The 25,239-nt window shown below is 39.0% G+C and overlaps 2 protein-coding genes across 3 annotated transcripts in view; both read right to left on the bottom strand.

Moving 5' to 3' along the window:
• The window catches only part of BRIP1 (BRCA1 interacting helicase 1), a 78,143-nt gene extending 73,801 nt beyond the window's left edge, over nucleotides 1–4,342 (bottom strand). Inside the window, exons 1-4 of the mRNA XM_067309629.1 lie at nucleotides 4,309–4,342; nucleotides 2,670–2,797; nucleotides 1,797–1,908; nucleotides 481–675 (exon numbers count right to left, since the gene is read on the bottom strand). Coding sequence (XP_067165730.1) covers nucleotides 481–675; nucleotides 1,797–1,908; nucleotides 2,670–2,762 — 400 coding nt within the window. The 5' untranslated portion in view covers nucleotides 2,763–2,797; nucleotides 4,309–4,342. The remainder of the gene's footprint in view (nucleotides 1–480; nucleotides 676–1,796; nucleotides 1,909–2,669; nucleotides 2,798–4,308) is intronic.
• Nucleotides 4,343–5,163: 821 nt separating this feature from the next.
• On the bottom strand, nucleotides 5,164–25,148 carry INTS2 (integrator complex subunit 2). 2 transcript variants are annotated; one of them, XM_067309567.1, is made up of 24 exons: nucleotides 24,732–25,148; nucleotides 24,352–24,490; nucleotides 23,514–23,616; nucleotides 23,143–23,256; nucleotides 22,328–22,458; nucleotides 22,032–22,205; nucleotides 21,274–21,500; nucleotides 20,303–20,428; nucleotides 19,642–19,713; nucleotides 19,427–19,541; nucleotides 18,711–18,779; nucleotides 18,111–18,245; nucleotides 17,446–17,622; nucleotides 16,601–16,709; nucleotides 15,475–15,579; nucleotides 14,872–15,036; nucleotides 14,453–14,654; nucleotides 13,743–13,868; nucleotides 11,961–12,150; nucleotides 10,650–10,895; nucleotides 9,540–9,647; nucleotides 8,067–8,172; nucleotides 7,710–7,886; nucleotides 5,164–6,887 (listed from the first exon to the last, which is right to left on the bottom strand). In XM_067309567.1, exons 1-24 carry the CDS (start codon nucleotides 25,022–25,024, stop codon nucleotides 6,718–6,720), a joined length of 3,579 nt encoding a protein of 1,192 aa, XP_067165668.1. In that variant the 5' UTR covers nucleotides 25,025–25,148; the 3' UTR covers nucleotides 5,164–6,717. The 2 variants fall into 2 exon arrangements, with proteins under 2 accessions (XP_067165668.1, XP_067165667.1); XM_067309566.1 differs by having other exon boundaries at nucleotides 7,710–7,817; nucleotides 24,732–25,068.
• Nucleotides 25,149–25,239: the final 91 nt, after the last annotated feature.

Genomic DNA, 25,239 nt, shown 5'->3' with positions numbered 1-25,239 from the left:
TTGTGTGTTGACTCTAACATATGCTACATGCAATGCAGGAACACCTGTTACTTTTATTCCTTTAAGCTTTAGCTTACAGTACAAATGATTTATTCTCCCAGAATTCAGATTCCAGAAAACTAGTAAATACTGCAAGAATTCAAGTTTTTCAATTCAAGGTATATACTTCAGCAGTGCTGATAATTTGTTCTGGAACCGTCTACTGGCTCCCACAGTTCAAATCAGCAAAACAGAAGCACAGAATGCCAAACAGGAAAAAAACCACAAATACTTCTACCTACAGCACAGTCCTATTGGATGTCTTTTTTTGGTCACTTGATGTAGGGTGAACAGAACGTCCAGATGTAATTAACAAGCCAGAGAAAGGTTAGAAGGTGGAAGTGTTGAGATCGTGGTCCAATGGCTAGTTAACGACCCCTACTACCAGGATGGCTGGACAAAAAAGCCACCTCACAAAATGAGGGATTTATTAAAAGTTACCTGTGTTTGTTAGTGGGGTTTCAGTTTTTATGGAACTTCCTGCTTCATAATTACTAAAAGAACAAGAAGCACCATGATTCACATTTGCTGCAGCCTTGTTGCTCTCAGATTGGGAATGACATGTACAGCGACATGGCAATGAAGTCTCCGGCTTTCTGTCTTCCTTTTCACATGAGGATTTAACCAGTAACTTCTCTAAAGAAGATAAAGGACACAATCATTTGTCTTCTATTAAAAAAAAAAAAAAAAACTATACAGGACTATACATTAGCACTAGACTTTCAAAACAGTTAAGATGAAAGATTTTGTTTAGGTACCAGTTTCTAATCACTAGGTCTGTAAATTATACACCTTTAAAAATGAGATACATGCAAGCAACCTTACTCTTTCAGTTACATACAAACCAGCAGAGGTTTAGTAGACTGTTTTAAGTTTACCAAACACCACCTTAACTAAGGGAATAGGTATTACTTAGGAACTTAAAAAAAATGCACATACATCAAAGAAAGACTTTGAAGTTCCGCTGAGTATTAGCCACACTGAATCTCAGCTCAAAATGTTGTTACCACAGTATAATAAATATGGCAAGCTATGCAAGTTATCAAGTTTTTGGATCTTTGACATTGTTTCTTGTACATAAAGAAGGAGCATTCTTAAGGAAAGACCCAAATTTGAAGTGTCAGATACACAGCCATGAGTGGCCCAACTCAGAATCAGCAAAGAAAAGAAAAGGAACAGATACAAAAGCTTACTTTCAAATTGAGTTCTTCCCAATAAAGCAGTACAAGATTTTTCAAAAATACAAGAAGAAAATTCTTATAATTTTTTAAACACCATTTTGAATTGGACTTTATTTGGTCCCTTTACACATGGATGTGATCTATATCATCTATTTTATTATAAACCTCGTGTCTCTATGTACTACTCAGTCTGAACAAGCTCATCACTCCTTGAAGAACTCCAGTGCAAAGAACTGCAACAACTTACAGAACTGAAAAATACACCTCTTTTTCAATTCAATTTGCATAACACGAGCCACAAATATTTTCTTACAAAGTTCAAACAGCCATATTGTCCCCTTAAGATAACAGATATCTAAATCCATTTTAACATGAAAATTACATTGCTCAATATTATTGAGCATTACTGTTTTGATTGCCTAATGACATTTTGCCAGTAAGACTGTATGTATAACGATGGACAAATACCTGCATATATTCCTTAAACCAAATGTTTAAAGTTTGAAAAGCAACAGCAATTCATTATAATATATTTCAGCAGTAACAACCGGGCAAATGGACACTGAGATAACTTACCATACAGAGACTGCTGCCATGATAATGCAGAACAAAGCAATGCCAAACTTTTGCCACTTCCTGTAGGGCTCTCCAACAGACAGTGTTGCCTGTTATTTAACCCCTTCACAATCTTTAAGGAGCAGAATGAGAACAAAACCATAATTAACAGAGAAAGCGAAAAGAATGTTTTAACTACGCTAAAGGTAACTTCTAAAAATAGACCAGGGCACTTGCTGTCATTTAAACAAAACAAAACAAAAAACCCTCTGAGCAGTGCTCAGAGGTTCACTTTCCAGGAACTATGAAATACTTACCTGCTAATAGCAATATCTGACAGGGCTGACTTACTTTCTGTAGTCTTATAGAACCAAAACATTTAAAACATCTGTCACAGAACCAAAATACTTGTCTTGCAATGAAAATATTTAAACTTCTCAACTTAAATATAAAAAATAAATATGAAATATAAAACATGATACAAAAACCTCCCTCTAAAAAAAATTATTAGAATATTATATTCTGATTAAAAGACATTTTAGTAGAACAGTCTCTCCTCATACAGCTTGTTAAATAAGCATATATATTACACAGCACATAACTTGGTTCTTAGCATAAATGTTCAGCCTACAAATCCAAAATGTATTTCAACATTCCAAAACATTATTACTATTTTATAATCCAAATACCATAGATTCCTAGTCATGGGTCAGATATCATTATATAGCACAAACATGTACAGAGAACAAAGAAACACAGAAATACAGTAATTTACAAGTGAAATACTGAAAATAATGGAGGCTCTGAATTGTTTATGTTTTTCTTCTAAAGGTTGATAAGAATTGCAAAACATAAACTACTACTTTAGTGAACATTAATATAAGTTCTACTTACAGCATTCATCATAGCTAGTTGTGAGGGGTAAGCCTTGCAAGGGAATATAATCTTCACTCCCCCAATAGTGTATTCTGACACATCAGAAGACATTGCCACTTTTCAACCTGTTTATTTCAGATTTATAACTGCAATAGAAATAAAAACAAGTATTAACCAGCTAACATTAGCAACCACAGGAAAGTCTGAAACAAAATACGGCACCAAATAGAAACAAGCAGAAACTGCTAACCTGATAAGAGGGTTAAGTGGCTCAGGATATTAAGAAAAGTGGCATACAGGAATTTATACTATGTGACATCAGTTCAAACCTGGTCCTTGTTACAAACAAGAGCAAGTTACCAGCACCTGATAAGTAACATTAGCAATTAAGCAATTTAGAAGTAATTATGAATGAACTGCGCACATCATTCCAGATTTTATTTCACAGAGTGAATATTGGCTAGGATACGAACCCAAATCCTTTGGGGAAAAAGTATTTTAGGATATTTAATAACTATAAATAATCAGTTTTTCAATTCTGCGGGTCCATTAACTTGAGCTCCAAGACACTGCAAGCTACAGTGATACAGGCGACAACTGTAGCTTCTAAATATGCCTTTTTATTTTCTTAACAGTGAGAAAATTAAGACTGAACACAGATTTTAAAAATGAGATGTTTTCTTTCTTATAGTACTAATACAGTAATTATTCAGGGGAAAATGAGCTGTCATTCACTTTACTATTCTGTTTGTTTTACCTTCTTGCACTTCTCTCACTTCGGGAAGTAAAAAGAAAGACTGTGCTGTATCAGCATGTCACTCTATCCAGCTGAGTGTCTTGCTGGACAAACCTTACACCCAGTCCTATTTTCCCTATCATTCTAAAATACTGAAATTATTTAATTAAAACTTTTGAAGACAGATATATGGCTTTTAAAAAGACTATAGTTTTTAAGTGGCACTAACTTTTCTTATAGGTCTTCAGCATCTACAAAATATCTAAAAATGAATTTAAATTGGCAACCTCCCTGTGATAAATTAATTCACTAACCTGTGTCCTCATCTGACTCTTAATGAGTAAACATATGCATCAAAAAGCCACCAACACAGGCCATGATTCAGCTTCATCATCAGCTTCCTCAACAGGAAAAAGAAATCCTAGCCAAAAGAGATCGCTAACATGAGTTTGCAGCCATCCCCTCCTTCCAGAAACGCAACTGCACCCCATTGAAAGGCTTTCCCCTCACACGCAGAAGGCTTCGCTCGAACATTTTTTTGAGTAGAGCGTAAACGATCTTTGCCTAAGAAAAAGCGAGCCCCTACGAGGGGGGCGGGAGGGGGTCAAGACCGAAGTGCGGCGGCAATCAGAGACCGGGGCCGGAGAGGAGAGACCCTTCCCCAAGGAAACCCCTGCCCCCGCCCCGGGGCGGATTTTCGCGGGGCTCGCGGCGGGGAGCGCCGGGGCCAGCTGCTGTCATCCTCCTGCGCCTTCCGCCCCGGCCTACAAAGGGCACCTGGGCGCTTCTTTTCTCTGTCGGGAGACGGCAAGAGCCACCAGAGAGCCACTTCCCCCCGCTCTCCGCGGCGAGCCGGGTCCGTCAGAGCCGCGCTCCACCCCGGCGCAGCCCCGCGGGAGGCGACGAGCCGCGGCCGCTCACCTCACGCGGCGGTGGCGGCGGCGGCAGCAGCAGCCCTCTTCAGCGACCGTCCTTCCCGCCTCCGCCCCGGCCGCGGCCCCTCCCGCCAATCAGCTGACAGGAAAGGTCCCGAGCCGCCAATCAGCGGGCCGCGAACTCAACAGCTCCCGCCTTCCCCCTCCGCGCTGTTAGAGCCAATCGCGGAGGGCCTTCTTGGCTCCCGGGTTGTCTTCGTTGCTGGGCAACTGCCCGGCGGTCGCGGCGATGGCGGCGGCGCGGCCCGCGCCTCTCGGGGCCTCCGGTAGGTTCCGTTCAGTAACTACCGCCGTTTGGAAGCGGGTTTTGTTGGTGTTATTTGTGGGGTTTTTGTTTTGTGTTTTTAAGCGGGAGACAGAAGCTCTGGTAGCGCTCGCGTATGTTTATAATCAGGATATGCTGTGGGACGTGCTGGCTCTTCACAATGTCTTCCTTACAGTTGAAATATATACTTTAAAAAATTTTTTTAAACTTACCTTTAGGATAATTACTGAAAATACTGTGCAGGAACCTAAAATGCTAATGAAAGTTGATTTTAGTAAAGTCTGTGACTTTTAAGTACTTGCATGCATTTAAAACAACTTTGATCCTGAGACTTTGCATTGCCAAGAGCGAGGTTCTGCAAGTCACTAGGGTTGTTTTTTTCGGTTTTGGTGGGGCTTTTTTTTTGCTGAGGCCCTGTAGGATGTTTCCCTTTATCTAACCTGGGTGTCAATCTGGAAAATTTAAATCAATATAGGCAAATCCACTTGAAATTAGAAGTAGGAATATCTACAAATTGATCCAAAACATACACTTGTTTTTACTTAAATATCACTACAGCATATAAAATCACAAGCATAAGAGGAAAAAATATATAAATTTATTTACATATTTTACATCAAAATCACAAAAAATATTCTTGGTAGTCAGATGGTGTTACCACCTTGTTACAGTAGGCTTTACATCAGCATGTTGGTAATTCTGGAATGTGTACCGTATCTTTGTGTGGCAATTTAATAATTAGTTTTTCTGAATCACATTCCAACACATCTAAGAGAAAAGCTATGCAAGACATTCAGAAGGCCAGACTAAACAATCAGACCATGATTTCTGGAATATAAACTGGTTTTAATTGAAAAATATCTTAGTTAAGGACTCTGGATACTGTCATTTTCAAAACAGCAAATGCTGGATTGACAAGTTTAGCAGTTACAGCATGTTGAAGTACTACATTCAATTCTGGCACAACAGCCAAACCTTAATTTTATTTCTCTGGCTGCAAAAGCATTTGCTGCCCCTCACGAGAGCTTGTGCAGCCTTGAAGAAAATTCCAGATACTGCACCATACACACCATTCTGTGATACCACAAAACACATCTTCCAAGGCTAAATCGTGTGGTTCTCCTGTATGAGAGAACAATCAACTGCTTTCAGAGACAGTTCTGTATGCATTAAGCACAGAAGTATTCAGCCTTCTTGTTCACCAAGCTGCAAGTCTCTAGGATGTAACCACTCTAGTTTAGCTAAAATCTGTCATTCCATTCATTACAGTGAAATTCAGCTTCTGTCACAGTAACCTCCAACACCAATTTCTTTTTTTAATCTTAACCTAATGACAATTCAGATATCTTTGTACTTTGCTTCCCTAGGTCTTTCTCATCCCTTTTAAACTAAGTGATGTGTTTAAAAAAAAAAAAAAAAAAGACATCTGAGCAGCATTAAAAATATGTTCTTTATAAAATGAGCTGTATAAGCATGATTTTTAATACTAATGCTTTTTTTTTTTTTTTAAGAAGCTTCTAGATCAGTTTCAAACTTAATGAAGGCTGACTGATCTTTAAATGAATTAAAGTTACTGATCTCATGAACTCACATTTTGGCCAATGGTTCGAAAAGGAAATAAATTTAAAAAAAAATTAAGTCTTTTCTTAGCTCTCAGTGAGATGCTACAACTTACTTACACCACACTTTCCAGTCTTCTGTGGGGTATTTTATTCCATCTTGCTCTGCAAGCCTTTGGAACACGAGTTCATTTGAACTTCAGCAAAGCTCTCCAACCTCAAGCTTTTCTTACCCAGTGTTTTGCTGTTTGCTCAACAAACTAAGCATTCGCTTTTCAAAAAGTGTTATAAAACCATTTATAGGTGTGTTGCTCAGTTCAATGAAGTGATGCAGCATGCCTAAAAATCATGCCCACTTTCACTGGATGGGTAACTGTCAGAAGTTTTCACTGGAAGCAGCATAAGCCTCTAAAGAATTCTTTTCTTTTGACAAGGTTCAGCCATAACTGAATCCAATGAATGAAAGACAAGGACTTGTGCTCCAGTTTCTCAATCCACTTGGCAGCTCTCTCCATATTTAGACACCATAGACCGTGATACTAGCTACAGTACAATTTCATTTCTGTTCTTCCTAAACTCCACTTACACTCATGTTAATTATTTCAATGATAGTACTTTCAACACACTGGCATAACTGAACATCAGGGTCCATGCTTGCAATGTCCCTTGAACAACTTTTATAAGATGAATCTTTACAAAGTCCTGACACTTCATTCAGTTTCTCCTTTAGTTGCTGGAGACCTAGAAAATTAAGTTAAAAAAAAAATTACAAATAAATACAGCAAAAACAATTGTTATACTACACCCTTAATGCAAATATGCATATTGGGAAATAGTAAATTTGAACCATCGCTATTTCATACACCAGGTTTAATTCCACAGAGTACTTCTAGCAAAACTAAAAACATCTTTCATTTCACCTACATCTGACTTTTGTTTTTATGTATATTCTTTTAACATAAATATCCTAGCATAGATAATATTAGCAAACCTTCTATCACATGAACAGAACATTTGTTTTTAGACAGAAAAAAGACAAAATGTTTTGCTGAAGTTGAAGTGATAGACTTATCCACCCATACTGCAAGACTTCAGCTAACTCATTTGACTTTGCACTTCCAGTAGACTAGGAAGATTTACATGATCAGTTGTTATGCCGTAGCTGAGGCATGGAAATGTCTTTGTGTTCTCAAAAGCCAATGGTCTTTGCTCATATCCTTTCCTCCCAAGACTATGAGGGCAAATTCCACACACAACACTGGCATGCAGGGTTAGATCTTGCAATAATACGTGCGGTTAGATCTTGCAATAATACGTGCAAGGAAACAAAACAGAAGCAAGGCAGTTCAAAGCCTAATAAAGGAGTGCTTCCAGCCTCTTTAGCCTCTAACTTCCTTCCTCCCCTCCAGTAAATCCACCTATCCCTACCCCTTCTATACTTACAAGCTAATGGTAGTAAATTTTACTTTGCATTCAAACTGCACTCAAACATTTGAAACATTGAACATCATTTTCTCCCCGGGACCATGGCATTCTTTTTGAAATACAAGATGCCTTACTTACGTGTAATAATTGGGTCAAAGTCTCTTGTCTGCGTGGCAACATCGGAGGCACAGACTTGCCCTACTTGTATCAGCAGAGACATGATATCCTCATACAAAGGCGGAAAGGCTTGACAGAATGAAACCAAACAAGGCAGGGTTGGCATAAAAAAGGCATAGCGCTTTGACTGGGTTAGAACTGTCAAGGAAAGAGTTAATGGTTAATTAAAAAGGAACTATTATCAAAATCCAGTCAAGAATTGTTGTTATGTTTATGAGCACAATTAGCACACCGGCATTTTGGCAAAATTGTATTCAGTCTAGACAACATTAATTAAACTTCCGCAATGGTGTGCTTAGGTGTTGCTGGAATGCTTACCTGTGAGTAGGGTTCCCATGACATTGATAGCTAAACGAGCCACACTGAGAGATTTAGGTAGTGCGTACTGGATACACAAAAATGAAAGTAACTGGATTGCAAATATCTGTTAGGTAGGTGAAAGACAAAAAAGAAACAGGCAATAAAGTTACAGATTGCTTTGCACTTGCAATCCAAAGCTCTTCACATAACTTAATATTTAGTAAATATTTCCATTTTACCAAAGAGATGAAAGCCAGAGAAGCCTTATAGTAGTTACTGTGAAATGTTTCTGCAGACATTAAGAAAAAAAACTTCGCAGATTTAACATTAATGCAAGTACCAAAGTCAGTGTTTCAGAACCTCCCCCACAGACAGTTTCTTCCGATATGTTGGTGAGAAACAAAGCAACACACAATTCACAATATAATCCCTGTAAAAGCTGCTTCATGTTCATTGTGTTCTGTTTTTAACTTCAGTGAGCGCCTCCTTATCAGCAGTAACTTAATATTTGAGAAGGGATTAAATATAAGTATTTAGGAAGTTGGTTTGTTACAAAAAACAGTGTTGGAGGGTTTTTTTTTTAATTTTCTTACAAGAGGAATCTTTAGCCCAATAAATTCCAGTTACCTGGAACTAGCCAAATACGTAATCTCCCCTTGTTACAACATACCAATTCAAGGCCTATAAATTGCTTTAGGAAGTAATAATTATCAGTCATTTGCCATTGTTTCTCATAATCATCATGAGGCCTTCAAAAATACAGGCGAAACATTTCTAAAGCAAACTCCTGACTCCTCCTTTGCTGAGCTCATACTGAGAAGAAACCACCACACTTCAGATTCATATAGAGTAAACTGGAGGAAAACAGCACATGTCATTCTGATAGGCTTTGTGAAGGGATTCTTGCACTTAGAACAGGGAAAGAACTGGTAAGATAGCTGGCAAAGGAGAAATTTAAATTGTTTTAGGAATTTACACCTTATAGTCTTGCCCCAAGCTTGCCTCAAGAAACAGTGGCGATAGTTTCCTGGATAAAGACTTAGTAGTCAAACCTTTCTCAAAAATGAATAACATTTTGATCTTAAAGCTGCTTCATCTGTTCTATAGAACATCTCTGCAGAAAAGGTTTACAAAATTTAAATGTTAATGCAAGTTCCTCTAGCTATAAAGTATCAGTTAACTAAGTAGGCAAAAATTTGCCAACTGATGTATACTCTTAAAAAAATTAAGTTAAAATTAAAAATTCAAGTCATTACTAAAAGTGCTTTTTTTCATATTCCTGAATGTAATTTTGAATTTCATGAGGATTTCATAAACAAGTGTACATGTTAGAGGAATTGTCACAATCTCTGATTTGGGGGTGAAGCCTTTAATTTAGGATGAAAATGCTAAAAATGTTACCTTAATAGTGATCCTTTTATTCCCCCCTCCAACCAATACTTCAGCAGGGTTAACTACTTACGACTCCCAAACTAGATGACTGTACAGTACCTGTTTTTCAAGTTCAGGCTGGGCAATAAGCTCAGGTATGAAATCCAGACAGATGTGCATGGATGGAATCCCTGCCACTGTCAGTGCCAGAAGTTCACATGGATAACCCTGTAAAATTTAGGAAAGAAAACACGCATGTCAAAGATATTTCAAAAACTCTGATGCATTTAAGATATTCAGCTAGATTAAAACAGCATTAATGCTGTTTCAAAGCATAAATAGTTGTAACTCTCTTTCATTCAGAATTTTAAGCAACAGGCCTATAACCCAAGGCAACACGAGGCAGACTGGTAACACACCCCAGGTCTGAATCAGTTCTTTATCCACGAGACTCAATTTATTATTTACATATCAACTCCCCTTCCACTCCCCAGACCAAACCACGCTGCAGTGACCTTTCCTTTTGTGCCCTTCCTCTCTGTTCCGAACTCCACCCCAGGCCCAATTTGCTTATTTCACAACTGGACCATTATGGCTTTTCTAGTCACTTAATCAGTTCCAGGTCACAGCAGAGAGACAGCCATCTGGCAATGAGCAGTCTAACCCACACTGAAAAACACATTTAGAGCAAAACATTTGCTAAGCTCCCCTCCATCCCCTTTTTGGGGGAAGATCTACTACTGTTTTGGCAGAGGCAACCTTTCTTCTTCCACTCTAAACAGAAAAAGTATGCCCAAACAAAAAGGAAGGAAGAGGTTATATCTGAAGCCAAATTTCAATTTTGAATAATAGATGAAATAATTTAAAAACACAGACAGAAAGAAGTAACCCACACAAGATGTGGGACAAGTAAATATAAGATGATTAGGCTAGTTTTCCCTGGCCTAGAATGGACACACTATTTTGGCATCCAGAAGGGCAGTGACACAAACAAAGCATGTGTTTAATAATGAGGAACAGGCACCGTTTAGCTGCTCCCCTCTTGGCCACAGTACTGAGTGCTTGCACTGAAAGAGGGAGGAAATGTAGGTACTACAAATTTGGGGGAATGGGAGGCAGAGGAGGGGGTCGTCATGATTTCTGAGGAACACAACAGTAGCATTCCACCACTACATTTGGCTCTTTCCTAACGAAGGAACCATTAAAGAACTAAAACAGCGCAAACCAGACCTGGAAATGAACCAGTTTGACTATGTTGGGATCAGCTATATACATCTGATGCAGCAGACAGCAGATGAGACACTGGACCTCTCGAAGATTACAGAGCAAGCTATCTTCTTCTTCTTCTAGTTCTGGGCTCTTAGAGCCAGTGGTACTATAAACACTCTTCAGCAGGCTGTAGGTATTACTGCTCTGAGCTTTCTCTTCTTCTGTAGGTAAGCAGATTTCTAAAAGAATCTGTACAGCAGCACTATCCTGGGAAGAAATTAAACAATACAGCATGCTTAAAAAAAAAATCAAATACAAAGTAATGTCAATTTAAGAAATTAATGGCTGTCAGATGGCTAGAATTGTTTCCATTAAAAAAAATTAGTTCAAAAATCACAAACCCTGAGAATTTCATTGCAATAACCACCACCTTCCAGAAAAAAACAGCGTATATGTGAATCAAGACTCAAACAAGAACAAAAGCTTAAATCTGGAGCATCAACAGATTATCATAAGCATGGATCAGAAGAGTCATTTTGAAGGAATCAAATATTGTTTTAAAATATATACGCAAATAACATGTTAGTATTGAGACATCTACAGAGTCTTGCCTTGTGCACATATATATAGTGTATGCAGTATGCAAGCATACAGTAAACCTGATATAAGGTAGCATAAATCATTAATCCAGTGATCCCTTAAATCATAGGGATCAGACCAAATATGTACATGGCCATGTAATTCATAGTACATTTAAATGGTAGTCTCCTCTGAATAAAACCTCCTACTAACTCAAAACCAATCTTCTAATAGGGTCATGCTTCCACAGAGAGGTAAGAAGAGATTGTCTGTGAAACAGGATTACTCAGGAATTCTCATAATGTCAAACTAAGTTAACCGTTCTTCAGCCTCACACTTCCCAAGGCTGGCTGCTTCTCAAACAACATAGTTCAAATGATCCTACGTAGGTCTGTCACATTTATTCATGCTTTACTACTCCAATGCTGAGTAGAGAGTCCTCTGGATACCCCAAGCAAGAGGCAAAAGTGCTAGTAAGCAAAATTCTTCTGTTTAAACTAACACAAATCCACTATTAATATAGTTAATCAACACAATGCTTCAGACTAGAAAACAAAAATTTTATGCTGTGGGAAAAACGTTCATGCTATATTAGATACAATCTGGAGTCAAATGCAGAGGCAGTTTTCTTTTTCCTGGTAACAGAAGTTAGTAATAAAAGCAGAGAGGTCTTCTTTTTTAATTTCCCATGCCTATATTTCTGTTTATCATTGCCTTTCCCCACTTCACTTAACATCTATTTCTCCCCTTTACCTGAGCAGCAAGCAATGCGTTTTTTAATTCTTCCCTGGTGACTTCTGGGGTCTCTGGACCCATTGCATTGTTTTGGGATGGCCTAATGTCCTGCTCCGCTGTTTCCTTTAGGTGAGAATTGAGGTAGGCTTTGGAAGCAAGAAGATATCCATTCAACATGTGCAAAGTTATATCCATCAGAGGGGGACTCCTAATACAGAAACACATGTTAAAGTAAAGGTATTTCAGGAGGCAGAACAATATGGCTGTAACAATAAGAACAAACTAAAATATTCCTCAGAGATTAATTTGGTTGTAGTCTGGTTCATACTAAAGCTGTTTTTCTTAACACAGCAAAATACTAATGGTCACAATCCCTTCTGCTGTTCTGCCATTCAATCCTACTCTTCTCACGCACACACAGGCATGCAGACACTTTACAAAAGCAAGGAATTCCTGAAGAAACTGATTTTTAATAGTCTATCAACAAAAGAAATCATAAAATTATCTGCTGTACATGAAGTAAGCCAAATAATGATCTGAGTGATGGAGATAGAAAAACAAGGCAGACAAGCTCTAAGCGACTGCTTCCACAATGCAAGTATGACAGTTTTCAAGTCACACTGCATTATAAATCTCCTTAACGGTTCTAGAAACTTGGGATTTTCAATTTTCATCCAGGGCTGAATGGACATACATTTAAAATATTTCACCTACAGGTTGGCATTAAAAATGTGATCAATAGAAATTTGAAATCTAGCAGAGAGGTACAAAAATGTACCAAGTTGAATAGAAATTGGATTAATGACTCAATAGCTGTAAGGCAAGGGCAGACAGATAGATGCAAGCAAGAATATGAAGAACAAATCAAGATGACTATTAGCCATTTATTATGGACAGAAAGATAATGAAAAAGCAAAAAGGGAAAAAATAAACTAGAACTGACAAAAGACATGAAAAAGAATACAAAAGGAATAAAGCTAGAGGCTGAAGTACATTTAAAATGATTAACATTTTTAAAATAACATGCAATTTTCTTCAGGACTGTGAAAAAGAAAAGCTACCATTTGCAAATTTTAGGTTGAACTGTTTGCATTACTTTATGTTCTTCTTAAAAGGTGGTTTGTTGCTATCAGTTATGATCATTTTCACTACTAAAACTCTCAGCTTATTCTTCTACATGAAAGCCATAAACCAACTTACATCTCCCCTGTCATCACTGACATCTAGAGGAACTTATTTCCAAGTACTACTAAAATACTTACTTGAGAAATGAATCAAATTTACTTTTGTCATATTCATCAAGCACCCACTTGCAGAAATTGTTACCAAAAAGATGGAATATTTCCAGGCCCATGAGGGATGGCAAAAGACAGTATGAAGTGGAGGGATGTTACAGTTACAACCACCACCATGTGGCAGCAGCCATTTTAAGCATGCCACAATGTCTATTTAGAACAAATTCACATGCACAAATCTAACAAAATGGATGGATCTATGTGCAAATCCATTTACAATCCCAGAGTTTCCAAAATAGGACTGGGTACAAGGTTTGTCCAACAAGACACTCATCTGGGTAGTGTGACAGGCTGGAACAGCACAGTTCAGTCAGCACGCAGACCAGCAAGCTTCATACAAGAAAGTGGTGCAGCAAAAGATGGAACTTACAAGCTCATACGACTAGTCTGAAAATGTTTTGAAATACTGAAAGTTTTCAGAAGTTTTCTGTGAGATACCACTCACTATGCATCAATCTTAAGTACCACAGAGCATCAGAAGAAATTAAAGGAGAGAGATGCTTACCTATGAACTCTCTGATCACATCTTAGTACAATCAAAGGATCGATCATCAGATCATTCTGAGTGTATTTCTGCTGTCGGACTATTTTTACTGAAGGCTGCAGAGCATTAACAGTCTTGACCCACAATCTACAAATGAGATTATTTTTAACATTTTTAAAAGATAATCCGTATGAGAAAGAGGATCACATAAGCATCTGGATATTCACTTATCTCAATTAGATGTATTTTTCTAGGCCTATCAAGGAGCAAAACACCTGTACCACATTTGCAGCTCCTGAAGTTAACAACCAAGATATAGTCAACTTACATTCACCGAAATGATATCAACCAAACTATGTTTTTGTTGCAATATAGAGTATCTACTTCCCCAAAAAAGGCACACTCTTACCAGAGCAAGTGTGTGTTTCAGCAATAATATGGCATAAATGATGTATACTATAAAACCATTCTATTAGATTTTAAGCCAACTGGAGACTCCCTTTCCTCTGGGAACAAAAACTACCTTCCTTTTAAATAGAGAACAGATCAAAAATTTCAACGAAGCACAAAGCAATATAAATCCAACACAGTCTAGTCAATCACAACCTCCAATTCCTGGAGCCAGTCGTAAGTTTACTATAATAGACAAAGGCAGTATGTCACTATTTTTAAAACAGAAGGTTGCATTCCACCCACCTGCAACAACAAACGAAACAGTAGTTTGAACTTACCTTCTTGGCATCACAGTGTTAAGAACCATCCACAGTTTATTGACAGTCTGAAGAATCCTCCGTGGGACTCCAGCATTCAGCAACCGATTCATGTTTGAAGTCAGTACTTCTGCATATGGGATCAATTCACCAGCAGAGAGAAGTGTTAAATGTTCCAGAATCTGCATCAGCTGGGTATGATTTCCTGGGAGCATGGAAAACGCTATAAAATAAATACAATGGGATTTTGATAAAACTGGACTCTGACATTTTAAAAATCCTTCAAGTCTGTTCATAGACGCAAAACAAGCTTGCAGCAGAACATTTTCATTATACAAATGCAGTATAATCGAATGATTCAGATGGATACACACTCCCAGACCCACTATATTCCAACCAATTAGGAAAGAAAACTGCTTACTTCAAATGAAGTTATTTACCTTCCTGGAGCTGTTTGGGAGAATGATTTTTGGCAATGTTTGTAAGAAGCATCCTCCTCAGTAAGGCATCAGTGCCTGTGATCTGCTCCTCGCAGATCCAGTCTTCCACAATACAGAGGTGTGGATAGTTAGTAGCAAGAAGGCGTAACAGTGCAGAATGCAAGCCTGTAACGGTGTTAAGACAGTATAAATCTTAAATACCTGCAGCATTCACCTGAACATATTACGTCCTATCATCTCAATAACAGACCATAACTGAATGACTGCTGGGAAGTTTAGTAAGCTTGCATGTTTACAGCCTGAAATTGTAACTCCAACAGAAAGGAAAAGTTAGCTTTTGGAAAGGTGGGAGGACCCTATAGTAACTTTAAAGTGCAGTCTGGAACAATTATAAAATTCTCAGGTAATTCAAACCTACTTTAAAAAGAATCGTCTTCCCCCAACTTTCACTATAACTCTCTAAACATACCTGTAACCTCATTTGTGACAGATTTTAAAACAAACAAAACAGAGAAAGCATGCTATGAAACAGATGGATGTAAAGCTGGAAATACGCTTAGCCTTCCTTCTGCACGCACACTGGGCTTGCACACACAGATATACCTCCAAGTTCCTGCTGCAGTCCTTGTGCCTGGCGGATGAGGTACTTGATTGGAATTTGATCCATTAATGCTGAAGAGTAAGACTTGGGCTTTTTTTGCATGGCAGCTATAAGGAAACAGGGACAGAAACCACACATAACAGTTGAAGAAAATATTTCCCCAACCGAATCAATAAAGAAAACGTAAAGCACTAGCCTCTACGTTATTTGGGCAGAATACAGAAAACTCCAAATAACACACCTCACTCCTGTTAGAGTATTAAATTAAGCCCTTCAGGACATCACTTCTGTGAACTGAAATCTTTTCCTGGCAGCATCTGGGTTTGTTCCAAAGATCTCCTTAACATTTTTGATCAAGTCTAACTGATTTTGAGATCATAGCTCAAAACTGCAATTTCTTTATTCAACATAAAAAATCTGCTTACCAGTTGCTTCATGGAATTTCACCTGTTAGCACACACAACAGGTGGTAGTGGGATGGAGGTTATAAATGTAGAAAGAACCATAATTGCTTTTTAATGTGTTTCTTTCTTGGATAATATGAACAAAATAGCACTGATGAATGCTGGAAGTTTTGCACGCTAAAAAGGGCAGCTAAAAATGCACATCAGGTATAAATACCATGTTTTCAATGAAATCAAGCTCAGTCAATAAACTACAAAACATTCTTTTAGTATTGATTTAAAGTCTGAATTTCAAAGGCAAAAAGAAATCATTCAGCCTTGGCAACAATAAAATCACCAGGCAGAGGAAACATATTTAGGTTGCAAGTTTGATGGCACATGAATAAATGAAGATCTAAAGTCATTAACAACTCTTTGTTACTTGTTGCTATATTTATCAGACTGTTACAAACATTTCTGGTAACTTTCTGGCCAAATTGGATCCTTCTCAATCTAGAAAAAAAAACCCATAACTACAGAGTTTTAGTAGAACTTTCATGTCCTTAGTTTCTAGAGTAACACTATATTTATTACAAGAATTACACTGCCAAAATAAACTCTGATCTAAATTTCTTATACTGTACTTGAATCTGATACTAATATGAACTTTGTTTATTGTAAGAATTCCCATATTTGCATCTAACTTTCAGTTCAGCTGTTGCCCACTGGTTGCATTCATACATACCTAGTGTCTTAGTGTTTGCCAGAAGTGCTTCTTCATACGACAGGACATAGTAGAGGACAAGCAATCGTGTTGTGATGCTGTAACGTTGAGCAAGTCGAGCATTTTCTCCCTGCACATAAAACCACATACAAAGGTCATGTTGCATCCCTGATTCTTGAGAACAAAAATTTGGATTTAACTGCAAATATGAAGAAAGATAAGGCAGTAACCTTGGATTAAAATATCAAGCCGTATGAGGTCCAAGTTGAAGGTTGTGGGAAACTTATTTTTCTAAAAAAAAATGACAAAACTTCAAACATAAAACATGTTTTTGATATCTTGGGATACCAGAATGGAGCTATCCCAGGATTTCAATGCAAGTCAATGCTTGCCACACATTCTAGATGCGCCCAAGTGACCATTCTCATACTTCTTTCAAAAAGAAAGCGCTTCTTCCAAAATTAAGTAGGGTGTTTCAATTAAATAAGATTTTTGATGTAACAAAATTGAGTCAGAAAAAAAAATTATATGACGGTGCCAAAAAAGCACCTCCACTTTCCAATTCATTTTACTGCTAGAATGAACCAGTAACTTTTAGAAAGTGTTTTTCTTTTCTTTTTTTTTAATAGCATGAGTTGGTCACTTCCCAAGGAACAGGGTAAAAGGGGGACAAATAGCAACCCTCACAGAAATCTGAGTAGCACTAACAAGATTCCCATCAAAATATGTGATGGGAGGCAGTTTACTATATAGGAGTCAAAAACAAACAATGAGGCAACTTTCAGAATCTGCATCAAGCATACGTAAAATGTACTGTACCACGCATTCACCTGAACACCCGTGAAAGAAGCAAACAAGTGATTTACCCCAGTGAGTCCTTGAAAAACATTCAAGATCTCCTGTTCCGTGACAGGCTGGTTTGTGGCCTCTGGGTTGGATTTAGATGCCGGAGTAAGAATAGAGTTAATGTAGACATCAATAAGAGGAAGCAACTGAGGATGAAGTGGAGTGGTGGTTTCACAGAGCTGCCTATAGATCCAGTCCTAGAAAAAAACATGTCCCTACATGTTTAGTTTCAAAGGCGGATGGTAATGTTCTTGTTTGCAAGTAAACCCCTTTTTAACTAGTTAGGCAAAATGTATTTGAATGGGGCTTTGACTTAGGAAAGTGTAATACCAGCTCTGAGTTGGACATAGTCATAAATTTACTGTCATGGAAGAGTTTCCCTTGTCCTGTACAGTTCTACCAACAAAATTTGTCCTGGATGGAAATATTCTTCCGACCAGGAGTTTATTAAGTGCAGAAAAGGGAGAGAGAGAACTTCCTTATAACTTCCTTAAGTTCCAGTCTCAGGATTACAGAGCTAAAATTGGGTACCCTAATTTAATAGTGTTCCTTCTTAAATTACATAGTAATAGGCATTTATATTCATCAAGAATTCTGTTCATGTTATAACTTGATTACTAAATAATTGTCTGCAAAATCTAGTCAACATCCAAAATTACAAACAGAAGTAAAGCGAAGGTCATACCTTAATGGATACTTTGTGCTTGGTGAATGACCGACTTCTTAGAAGCTGGTAAATGCAGTGAATAGGTAAAAACCCAGTAATGTTAGCACTGAGATTGCCTGTAACAGGCACACGAACTGCATGGGCTGTGACAACCTAAAGGAAAGTTATAATTACCAAGAAGAACATCACAAATATTCATCTGATCACAATACAGAAGCACAACATGACAAAGTCGCAAAACTACACCCGTTCTGGCACTTATTCAGTTTTGTGTGTTTGGAAGCTAAACAACTTTTTTATGTAGTTTGTGTAATACAGTATGTGTACAACTGTAGCACATGTATTACGTTTGTATACAATTCCCTGCTGTAGCAAAAAAATAGCTTCATACTGGACAATTTTTTTCATTTGCCTCCTCATAATTTAAAAATCCAAGCGTTCAAAAAAGCATCACCAGATCAATGTACAAAAAGAAAGGGCCAAGGTTCTCCAGAACCAGCAGCATTTGGTTTCTTCTGGTAGGTCAAGTGATTTAGATTAAAAAAAAAAAAAAAGAAAAAAAAAAAGAAAAAAAAAGAAAAGAAAGAAAGGAAAAAAAAAGGCTTTGACTTAAAATACCTGTTCAGTGAAAATCTCCTGTGTGAAGATAGTCTTCATTCTGCTCAGTGAGCTGGGCTTAATAACAATCTGAAACAAAGAACACAATTCCTGCTGTTTTAAGTTCTGCTTTCTTAAGTACTCCAAACTTATTTAATAAACTCTTAACCTTTTTCAACTTGTGTTGTAGTACCAGGAAAACATTTGTATATCTATACTTGGAATGTAAAGCAACATGATTTTCAAAGTTCACAAGTTCATGACTCCACATCTTCCTCATCCTGAAAATTAACTACTTAGCTTTTACATTTGATGAGGCGAGAAGTTGTTACAGGACAGTAAAGTGAACATAAATCTCTCTTGATAATTTTCAGAAATGGATTAAGTATTACATATTCATTTCTTCAAACTTTTTAAAATAAAACTTTTCCAGACAGTTTCAAAAGGTCTTCAATTAGTTTTCTAAAAAGTTCATATTTTGCAAGTATTGGTTTCAACAAGTCAGCTCTTTTTGAAGGTATCTTTTATCATAATATTCCTCTAGTCATACGTACATTTTGATGTTTTTCTAGAGGAACTTAGTCACCTATTCATGTCTTGAGTATACATTTGCTCAAGGATATTAGCAATAACTCAGTTTTTATATCTAAACTCAAATAAATATAGGTGTATAAATACACAGCAAAAGATGGAATTTAATAGAGAAATATATTTGGTGGAAACAGCTTAGGGTTTACCTTCATTCCCAAAGTGGAACAGACCAAATCAATGATAGCACTGAGCTGATTACTATGGAAATACATCGCTACCAAGAGAAGCATCTCTCCAAAAGAAGCAGACACACCAGAAATGCTGTGATAACAAAGAGGAAAGAGTTAATTCCCAGCAGGGCATAAGTAAATGTGAGATTACTGGAATCATTAAAAACCAAACAAAAAAAGCCTGCTCTCACCTTTCAAAGTAAGCTTCTTCCTTTATCATCCAACTAAGCCACATTACCATGAGTTGTTCCTGTTCCGGGGTACTGCACAAAGAAATCCCATAAGAGAGGTTTTTTCCCCAGGAATTACAGACAGTTTTACTAGTAATAACTAGGCAGAAAAAAATCAACATTTGAGGAAGGAACCTTACGCCAAGAGATTTTTTGTCCTTTCTCTTTAGCATGAACAGCGGGGTAAGCACTGATACTAACACACACTTCGAAGTCTCCGCAAGAGTCCAATTGTCCAGTTTGCTGTCTTGAAAGCACGGGGCAGAAAGCTACAACCCATAAGCAGCTATTTTGCTACTCTTTTTTTCTAGGGTCTTTAAAGTGCTTAGCCACAAACTTGTTCAATGGAAAAGTGAATTACTGAGGCCTACGTCAGCCTTCAGACACCATTTCCAACTAACGCTGATACTTCCCTCTCAAAAGTGTTTACTATCGACAAGAGGGCGAGCAGAGTAAAACATCCATTTACTCACAGTCCTGGAGGACAAGTCCTTTTCAACCAGTGTATGGAGATTTGTATAAAGAATAAGGAGAGCAGAGCTGTGCAGCTCTGGGATGTCACTGCCTTAAGTGTGCTCAAAAAGTAGCATCTTTACAAAGCTCCTCCTCTATCAAGAGGTACCTGACAAGAGTGGAGAAGGCCAGAAGCATACAAAAGGAGAGGGATACAAAGCGAACACCAGCTGGAGTTGCAGGAGGACGGCTGGTCATTAGCTGAAGTAGCTGCTCAGCTTCTTCATCAGTTGGTCTAAATAGGAAAAAAAAAATTCCTGCCTAATTTAAAAGTGGAGAGACTTCCAGTATCACCACAATGGTTAAAGATTACTTAAATTAAATCTCTGTTACTTCACGTGTATCTGTTTATCAAGTTACTATCAATAAATAAGTATCAAGATTAGCTGGCAATACTTTTTGAACTTAAGAGTCACATTAAAAATCTGTTAAGAGGTAACAAGAGTGAGAAAGCTTCCCCAGGGTATAATCATGCTTACTAGTATAACATATGTAAAATGAGAACTAATAATGTATGAAGATGCTACATTATCACACTCTAAAAAGTAAAAGTGGAAAAAAATAAATTAAAAGTTCCTAAAGGACACGTTGCTAGTTTTCAGCTGTTTTCTGCTCTACACACTGCTCCAAAGGCTGAGGTCTAGACTTTTTTTAGTGTTTCTATAGGACTGAATTTTGCAACATTAAAGAGAGCACGGCATTTCTTGTACTAATATTATTTTAGGTAAAAACTTCCAGTGTAGTTTACACATGGATCTTCACTAATAAAGAAAAAGCTTTTCTGCTAAGAGTAGTACTGGAACGCAAAAAACATACCTGTCTCCACAGACCTTAGAGTCACGTAATATTTGCTCTCTCTACACTACAGAAATAAAGAAACTTTCATCAGCCGGCAATTCCAGCCCTGGGCACTCGAGAAGGGTCTCCCTCAGCACTAAAAATGGCATATCCTGCCACGAATGGCTCAAGAGCACAATGACATTAGGAGACAGTTCATGTTAAAATTGCCCAAAGCCCCCAACCTCTGTTTAAATTGAACAGACAGTGAATAAAAACATAGAGCATTAAAACATTCATTACTTCAGCCCAGCAATTCCCATCAAAGCGCAATAGAGACGTAACAACGCGCTGGCTTTCACAACATGTTCTTCCTTCAGTCCTGAGTACACAGACACATTTGGCTCCATATCAACATCTGCTTCTTCAACAATGTGTGTGCTGCGAACCGTGGGAAGGATTCCCATGAGCTCCAGGAGCAGCTGCCTTCTCATTTGCCAAAGCACAGAACTGATATTATCTCTTTTTCTCTGTGTGAGAAGTTAAAAGATAAAAACAACAATATAAACCTAATCTCATCAGACATTTTATTACATAAGAGCTGCCGTAATGATGAAGACAAGTGAAAAAGAATGGGGGGAAGGGGTTTTTTTTTTTTAATTTTCAGTACCAGGGTAATGGGCAACACATGATCATGTTACAGTGGTTTATTTCAATGAACCACAAGCTTTAATCAACTCTGGCAAGTCAAGACACAACTTGCCCTTGCAAATACTGAGCACAAACACATATACCAAGTAAACATTACTAATTTATGATTCCCTCGTTTCCATGGCTATTGGATCATGTATCTGAAAATCTCTCAGAGGAACAACCGCATAGCTGCCTTCGGTATTACTATTTATAGATCTGATGGTCCCACAAGAAGAGGCTGCCTTGTAAAGGCTGTGTCAAGGATAGGACCTAAATGCTTTCAGACAAATGGGCATGTCCACATCCGGACAAGTTACAGCAACTTACAAAAGTAGTTTTTAAAAGTGAATATTCAAAAATATTCATACCTGTTGGCCATTTCGGATAAAAGTTCCAAACCAAGTCCGAACCTTGGCATTTGTTCCAAGTAGCAAACCACTCACAAAACACACCAGGTCACTCACTCCATCATCTGAAGATTCATTTTTAGTGTGATCCAGGGTCAAAGCAACACCAAGACCTGGTAGATGACACTCTTCCACCTAGACAAAATAGCCAAGCTCAATCATCTTTTTCTTTCTTTCTTTTTTTTCCTCCAATGCTCCAGTAAGGATCATAATTACAATTCACATGTTGTCTCGTGATAGAATAATTACAGACTCACCACCATGCCTCGGACCCTTAGAGCTTGGGAAGGGTTCATTTTACACAGGTGACGCAGTGCTTCTGTCCTGCGACGGCCTCCAACACTTTCCTCATCCTGCCGTTCACCATTCTTAATCAAACCTCTACAGACTAAACATTCAAGAGGAGGTCTAAGTAAATCTGGCCTTTCCAGCAGAAAGCCACATAAACATATACACACAAAACTAGCCATTTCGTTCAGCGGACTGTGATTTATTAGCTGAGCCACACAAACCATGTGCTGCGGAAGAACTGTTGATCAGCACTGTATGAGCAGAATAAGGAAATGGTGTTTCTCCTCAGAGAAATTACAGGGTCATTACAGATTTAGGCATCATTCAGTTCCTGCTCGTACTCTGTCTAATGCAACCTGTGCACCTGGCAGCCCTGGAGACTCAAGTCTTATTGCTACGTAAGTGATAACAAACGGGCAATGGCAGTACAAATTTTTCACCTCGTAACATGTCTCAGTATGAGAGACAAGGACTATTAGCAAGGATAGACCAGGTTCCTGGACCCAATCATTCGCTGTCTGAGTCAGCCTTTATAAAGGTGACCTACAGACGAAAAACTGCAACAGGCGCACGATGAGTCTGAAGTAGGCTGCAAGCACGGGTAACGAATGTGATGGGAACGAGAGGCCTTTCAGCATAAATGCATCCAAGTTGCATTTCACAGGCCAAGCGCTCCTCAGTTCAAATATTTATGCTGTTTAGCCTAGAATCAAGTTGATTCCTAGAAATTATTTCAAAGCTTTACAAAAAGTAAGCTGGGCAAGAAGAAACTGTAACTCACCCTCATTAAAACTATCAGGAACATTGGCCACTAGGAGGCACAGGAACCAGGCTCCATTTTTAACGTGCAACAGAGCTTCAGCTACATCAACTATGGGCAACAGTGATGGCAGCTCTGGATAAAAAGAGGATTTTAAAAGTCATAGTAAAACAGTAGCTTTTAATATAAATTTATGTAACATGCTCAAATTAATGAATGAAAGATTAGTCTTTGGTCTGTTTCTCTTTCAAAGAGCTGGACATCCGAGATTAATCTTAATTCAGCTATGACAGCTCCAAAAGTTAGGGTAAAGTTTTTTCCATTTGTAAGAAGTAGTGAAGTCGCAAGTAAAACAGCATTAACGAAAGCACTGTAAATAGAGAATACTACACCTGCTTGCAAAATGCAGAGAACATCTGCTGCTTCCTCCAGATAGACAGGACTCTCGAAGAGCTCAGATGATTTGAGGAAAAACTCACCATTTGATTCTGACACCTACAAGACAATATTCAGCATCACAGAACAGGTTTCAGGAAGTGAGTTGTATAACTCAATCAGCACCTGTCAGACTTTCAAGGCTTTGAATTCAACAGATTGGATATATTACAAACTGTCAAAAACGTACAACTATAAACACAGGATAGGCAAGAAAAGTGTTTGGAATAAGAAATATTTACTAGTAGAGATAATTAAATACAGATGGTATTATTGCTTCTTTCCAGAAGACAGAAAAACAGCCTACTAAGAATTCTATAAACAGCGTAAGTTTACAGGAAGAAAATAAAATGCAGAGAAAAATGAGAAATATGGTAGCTAAATATCATACTGCAATAGCAGTAAAAAAAAATACGGACAGAAGAAAAAGCCACAACGTCATCTTGAAATATGATTTCTGCACTTATAAGTCATCACGTTGTATTTGAGTACAGCACATTATAGAACATACAGAGCCTGTATCATATTAGAAAAGATTGCCCTCATTTGTTGAGAGGAAGAAAGACCTTCCCTGGGAAGCTGGGTTCATTAGAAGTTTAATCACCAGTTCAACGCGACTGAGAGTTTAAATCTCGGTGAAGCAGCTACAGCCTGGAGAACAGCCCTGACACACCACAGCAGCGCCAGAAACGGAACCGGGCAGCATTTCAGCGCAGCCAGCTGGCAGCCTTCTGGTTCTTCACTTTCAGTAACATAAAATTCACAAACACCGAGCGACGGAGACGCGAGATTTACCTTATTCATAATTGCTAGTAATTCACTCAGCACAAGGCGAAGGCGACGAGGCGAATCGCTGTGCTCGAACTCCAGCGTCAGCCCGTGCTGCAGCTGCGACACCAGGATGCTCTCTCCGCTACCTCCTCCCAGCTTGTGCCTAACAATTAAAACGCAGGAACAACCGTTAAAAAAAAAAAACAAAACAAAAAAAACCAACGAGCACAGAAACCTTTTCGGTTAAAGAAAGACGGTAACTCGGGGGGGGGGGGAGGGGGGATTCCTCCCGGGCACGGTGATGACGAGAGGGTTCCGGTAAGCCAGGGCATCACCAAGCCAGAAAAGGCGCTCGGAACCTCGCTGACCGCCCCGCAGCCCCGCGGCCCCCGCCGCGCCCTCACCGCAGCTGCTGCTCCTTGCTGGCGTCCTGCTCCAGGGCGTGGAAGTCCACCGAGAGCAAGGCCACGATGGAGTTGACGGCCTCGACGCCCGAGAGGAGCCGCAGGATGAGCTTCTTGTCCTGCGCCCAGCGCTGGCTCTGGTCGGCGGGGGCGCACAGGGCCATGCGCACCAGGCACGGCAGCAGCAGCCGCAGCTCGGGGTCGCTCAGCGCCGCCAGCCGCACCACGTCCACCTTCTGCATGGCCTCGAAGGCGTAGGGGCTCACGAACTGCAGCCCCGAGCACTCCGCCATGGCGGCGCGGCCGCGGGGCGAGGCCACGGTCAACGGCCGCGGGGGAGGGGCCGCCGCGCGCGCGCGCACGCGACCACCGCCGCCTCCCGCCTCGCCCCCGGCGCCCGCCGCCCCACCGCTCCCGGCTTCCGGCGCGCGCCCTTCGCGTCACCGCCGGAAGTGAGGTCACGCCCGCGCGACAGCCGGGCGGGAAGGCCGCGCCGAGCGCGGGGGGG

Source organism: Apteryx mantelli, chromosome 22 (genome assembly GCF_036417845.1).
Source record: "Apteryx mantelli isolate bAptMan1 chromosome 22, bAptMan1.hap1, whole genome shotgun sequence".
NCBI classification, from domain to species: Eukaryota; Metazoa; Chordata; class Aves; order Apterygiformes; family Apterygidae; genus Apteryx; species Apteryx mantelli.
Note: the sequence above shows the minus strand (reverse complement) of the source record. Positions and strands in the feature narration are given on the sequence as shown.

Coding starts and splice junctions, on each gene's coding strand:
- INTS2 (XM_067309567.1), bottom strand. CDS start 25,024: ATGGCGGAGTGCTCGGGGCTGCAGTTCGTGAGCCCCTACGCCTTCGAG. Junction 19,714..20,302: donor GCCTTCTCCACTCTTGTCAG/GTACCTCTTGAT, acceptor TTCTTTGTGCAG/TACCCCGGAACAGGAACAAC. Junction 18,246..18,710: donor AGGAGATTTTCACTGAACAG/GTATTTTAAGTC, acceptor ACTTTCCTTTAG/GTTGTCACAGCCCATGCAGT.